Raw genomic sequence first — 4,754 nt, forward strand, 5'->3', positions numbered from 1 at the left:
AATGACCTAATCATATGCTGTCTATAGAGTATATAGATTTAGATGTGAACAAAATCAACTCCATCTCTGTGTCCAGATTTCATTTCATTATTAAGTTTCATGCTGTGACCAACCTCACTATCCTTAGCAAGCATATCAAAGCCTTCTAGTTGTTGATTATATGTGTTCTTTAAAATGTAGCCATAAAATTTTGTTAATAATGGCCACAATGGCATGACAACTGAGATAAATATCAAACTGGTGATAGTACTGATTTAAGAAATCACCTATCACAAGACCATCAGGAGGTATGGCACTACTGCATTCTTTGTCCCTTTGTCTTGTCAATCATCAGTACCTGAGTTATACCACAAAAAAGCACTGTGACAGGGGTCTGGTAGTAAAGAATAATTTGCACAGACTTCTGCTCTAGCCCAATCTTCCCGTAAGTAAATAACCCTATAATAAATTGTTATTTCTATGGAGTTGCCTGCTTTGTTCTTTGGTCTGAAAAGAACTTCTCCTTATAGTAGCCATTACACCTTTACCCCACTATTGGACAAAGAAATTCACTTTAGATTAAAATTAAAGAGTGCCCTGCTGATGTGACTCAATGGTTGAGCATCACCCTATGAAACTGGAGGTCATGGTTCAATTCCCGGTCAGGGCACATGCCCGGGTTGTGGGCTCGATCCCCAGTGAGGGGCGTGCAGGAGGCAACCTATCAATGATTCTCTCTCATCATTGATGTTTCTATCTCCCTCTCCCTTCCTCTCTGAAATCAATAATAAAAATATATTTTAAAAATTAAAGATAGTAACATAAAACTGATTGAATCAGATAGGAAATCAGGAGTCCATACATAAATAAATTCAAAACTTGATATACATTGTTTCAAAGTAACTCTCTACAAAATAGTAATTACAAAGGGGAAAGGGTACCTGCTTCTTGCAGTCGTTAAGCAGGGACTCAGAGGTCCACCTGCCTGGGTCTAACTCCCAGCCCATCACTTAAAGGATATGTGACCTCAGGCAGTTTCTGCTCTCTCTGTTTCTGTCCTCAGCTCTAAAGCAGGATTATAACTACGCTTTTCTGTCAGTGCTCCGCAGCCAAAGACCACCAGGAGCACACCTGTGGTTTCTTATTTGTTGCAGCAAGGTAGAATGCACAGCACAGGGTTCTGGGGTGTGTGTGTGCTAAGTGCCATTATTATTGAGTATTTATCATTGAGATAGGAAATTTATAACCATTACTAGTGCACTGTATTAGACTTCACATTACAGTACGAAGCAGGGTAATTGTCCCATTTTACAGCCAAGGAAACTGAGGCTCTGATAAGGTGGGGCCAAAGTTCCCAGGATTAGGTGGGGGTTGGAGCAGTGCCTCCTGACACTAGCATTGACCTCAAGCTTCTGCCCCACCCTAAATGACTTCTTTCATAGCTGTGTCAGGCATTTCATCTCTACCCCAATTTTCTGAGAGGAAGTGGGTGTCCCCACATAGTTCCTCATTCTTCTTCCTGCATTTGGGAGGAATAGCCCCTGGAGGGGCTGCCAAGGACAATACATGAGGTTATAAAAATCGTAGTCCAGGGAGGAGCTGGACAGAACAGAGAGGAGAAGAAGATGGCAGAGATGTGTGTCCCCAAGGAACCAGGTGGCCTTGATGAGGCTGAGCCCCCATTATGGGGTAATGGTGGGGAGGGCAGGGCTCTAGGGTCCTGGGGGAGTCCAGGTCTGGCCTCCAGCCTGCAAGGAGGGAAGAGGGTCTGGTCTCCATTAGGGCTTTGAAGCTCAGATAAATACATTCTGTCCTGTTCAGAGGAGAGGGAGATATTTCAAGGCCAGAGATCATCTGAGAAAGACCCTGGGCTGTCGAGGAGCTCAAGAAGTTTGCCAGGTACTGGGATGGGTGGTTCAGGAGCAAGCACCCAGGGAAGGGGGCAGCTGGGAGGCCACCTCCAGCATGGGTGGGTTGAGGCAGGTTCTGTCCCTAGCTCCCAGCTCTGCCCATTCTGTAACAGAGTGTCTAACCCGGGCCCCTCTGCATCTGATACTGCTCCTCATCTCTTTGGGTCTCTTCATGCTCATGCTGATCACCCTGATTCAAGGTGAGTTCAGTGCTAGGGGCTAGGAGTCCTGAGCCTCTTGGGGTTTTCCCTCTGGGTTGGTCTTTGCCCTTTTCCACAGTCCTCAAAACCACTAGGGCTGGGATATTTGGACTCTCTGTCATCGCCTGTGTGACTGTGGGCTGGTTACTACCTCCCTCTGAGCCTTTTTCCTTACCTGTGAAATGCAGCTCATTTTCCTCCAGGCGGGTTTGTGGGGCGAGGGTTAGGTTCTCAGATCTTGAAACCAAAGGTGGCACAGGATCAGACATACTGTAGGCACTCAATTAAGGGGAATTCTCTGCTCTGTTGTAGTCTCCAGGATCCAACAATCCCTGCCAAGAGAGATGGACGATCAGAAGAGCCACAGCCCGGGTGAGGGGCTGGAGGCTGGGTTCTGGAATGGGAAGGGCTCTGAGCTGCATGACCTTGGACGAGTCACTGCTGTGGGGTGGAGGGCAGGCAGGAGTGGGGGAGGAGACCAGACCCCTGTGTGAGGTCCTTGGGGCCAGGATGTTGGGCAAGTCACTGCCAAAGGCTCACATTTCTTGTTTGTATAATGGGCTGTTGCGGTTACCATGAGATGCAGAAATCATGGGGCCCTTTCTGCACCAAGCACACAATAGGTGCTTAATAACTGAAGACTTCTTCTTCCAGTGGCTGTTTTGCAATCAGACCTGGAGGAGATCCTCCATCAGCTGACCAGGATGAATGCCACCATGAGTAAGGTTCAGACATCAAGGTCAGGAGGGAGTTGTGGGGTCATAGGCGGGGCTGAGGCTCACCTCCCATGGCTGCCATTCTGAAAATGGCAGGGCAGAATGGGATCTTTCTCGTGGGTTTCTTGAAGACTGCGCTGATAGCTGAACAAAGGGGCCTGGCCCTGGAGTTCCCATATCTGATGCCTGTGTTGGGGGCCTGGGAAGCTAGCAGCCTGTCTCCCCAGCTGTTCCAACCTTGTCCCTGCTCCCCAGATGGCCTGTGCCGTCACTGCCCCTGGAATTGGGACTTCTTCCAGGGAAGCTGCTATATCTTCTCCAAGATTCAGAGCACTTGGAAAGCTTCTGTCTCTGCATGTGAGGACATGAGGGCCCAGCTGGTGGTCGTTAACAATGCTGAGGAGCAGGTATGCCAGGCACGGTTCCTGTCTGGGGCTGGGCCAGGCGACTGGTCAACAAAAAGCCTTCTGCCATCCTCCTCTGACCTCTGAGAGATGGAGGTTTGGGGACAATGCAGTCAGGGAAAGCTTCCTGGAGGAGAAACCATGATGGACTTGGGAAGGTCATGTAAGAAGAACCCATGTATGTAAAGAAAGGAAACTCAGAGTAACTTCTATCTTGACACATAAGTGAATTGAGACATAAGTTAATACATTTCCACACATTCACAGCATTAATGCACATGTGAACACATACAACTTAAGTAGGGGATGCAGTCTAGGACACAGAAAGACTTCTGTGGGAGGCAGGGGACCATGAGAATGTGGGCAGACATGGGATGGGTGACTTTCACCAATCTTCCTCCTGACCCCATCCCTCCCCAACCCCAGAAATTCCTGAAATCTTGGGATATCAGAAATGATAAAAGCACCTGGATCGGCCTCAGTGACGAACACAATGAAGGGTCCTGGAAATGGGTGGACAACACCTCCTTACATATCAGGTGATTTGCCAGCGACAATGGCCTGGGAGGGGGAGGGTAGGGAAGAGACCTGCACCTAAAGCCAGGGTTGCTCAGACTCTGGGGTTGGAAAGTATCACCCGAGAAAGTAGGTTGAGATGCAGAGTCCTGAGTCCACCGTGGTGGCATAGGGCAGTGGTAGGCAAACTGTGATGGCTCGCGAGCCGCGGTTTGCCGCTCTGTTGACTAATGCGTTTGCCAACCACTGCGTAAGGCATTACCCTTACCCAGAAGTTTGACTTCTGGTTAAAGACATTAGTACATTATTAAAATGTTTTTTAAGTGTTTTTCCCTAAGGCAGTGGTCGGCAAACTCATTAGTCAACAGAGCGGCAAACTGCGGCTCTCCAGCCACAGTTTGCCAACCACTGGCATAGGGGATTTGATTCTTTAAATCTATGTATGGGCCCAGGAATCCGTATTTTTATTTTGCTAGCACTGATTGAGGGAGGTGGTATTTGAAAACCCTGTCTCTGAATTCACCATCCTCTCTAGCTGGTGCTTAGAAATTTGCTACCAAAGGCCATGGATCAGCTGGTCCAAGGGTGGGTTGGGGAGTTGGCTCTGGGTGGGGAGGGAACTCATAGCTTTGATGGTGTTTACAGCTTCTGGAAAGAAGGGGAACCTAACAATCATGGAGATGAGGACTGTGTGGAACTGTCCGGTGATGGCTGGAATGATAGCAAATGTAGTAAAGAAAACTTCTGGATCTGCGAGAAGCCCTCAGCTCTGTGCCCAGGCCTCTGAAGGCCACTGTCCCCCACTCTCACCCCTGCCCCCTGTTCAGTCTCCAGGATCAGGCAGTTTGGCCATGCCCTCTGCTAGATCATCTCTGGTCCCACCAACTTCTGTTTTTATTCCTCCTGAACTGAAGTCTTTGAGATTTTGAGATTCTGAGAATCCTTTCTCCCTCCAAAGGCTTAGTGTCCCCACTCAGACCCCATGATATCCTCTTAATAAAGTCACACACTGCATTATGCCTGCCATTG

At 48.4% G+C, this 4,754-nt stretch overlaps 1 protein-coding gene across 4 annotated transcripts; it reads left to right on the forward strand.

Annotated features, from left to right (window-relative positions):
• Positions 1 to 1,500: 1,500 nt before the first annotated feature.
• Positions 1,501 to 4,754, forward strand: LOC308250531 (CD209 antigen-like protein C). 4 transcript variants are annotated; one of them, XM_080673246.1, is made up of 8 exons: positions 1,501 to 1,668; positions 1,801 to 1,878; positions 2,003 to 2,089; positions 2,402 to 2,461; positions 2,744 to 2,809; positions 3,061 to 3,212; positions 3,636 to 3,748; positions 4,371 to 4,754. In XM_080673246.1, exons 1-8 carry the CDS (start codon positions 1,605 to 1,607, stop codon positions 4,510 to 4,512), a joined length of 762 nt encoding a protein of 253 aa, XP_080529372.1. In that variant the 5' UTR covers positions 1,501 to 1,604; the 3' UTR covers positions 4,513 to 4,754. The 4 variants fall into 4 exon arrangements, with proteins under 4 accessions (XP_080529372.1, XP_080529375.1, XP_080529374.1 ...); XM_080673247.1 differs by having other exon boundaries at positions 1,591 to 1,635; XM_080673249.1 differs by lacking the exon at positions 2,003 to 2,089 and having other exon boundaries at positions 1,501 to 1,635.

Source organism: Plecotus auritus, assembly GCF_963455305.1.
Source record: "Plecotus auritus genome assembly, chromosome: 6".
Classification (NCBI taxonomy): Eukaryota; Metazoa; Chordata; class Mammalia; order Chiroptera; family Vespertilionidae; genus Plecotus; species Plecotus auritus.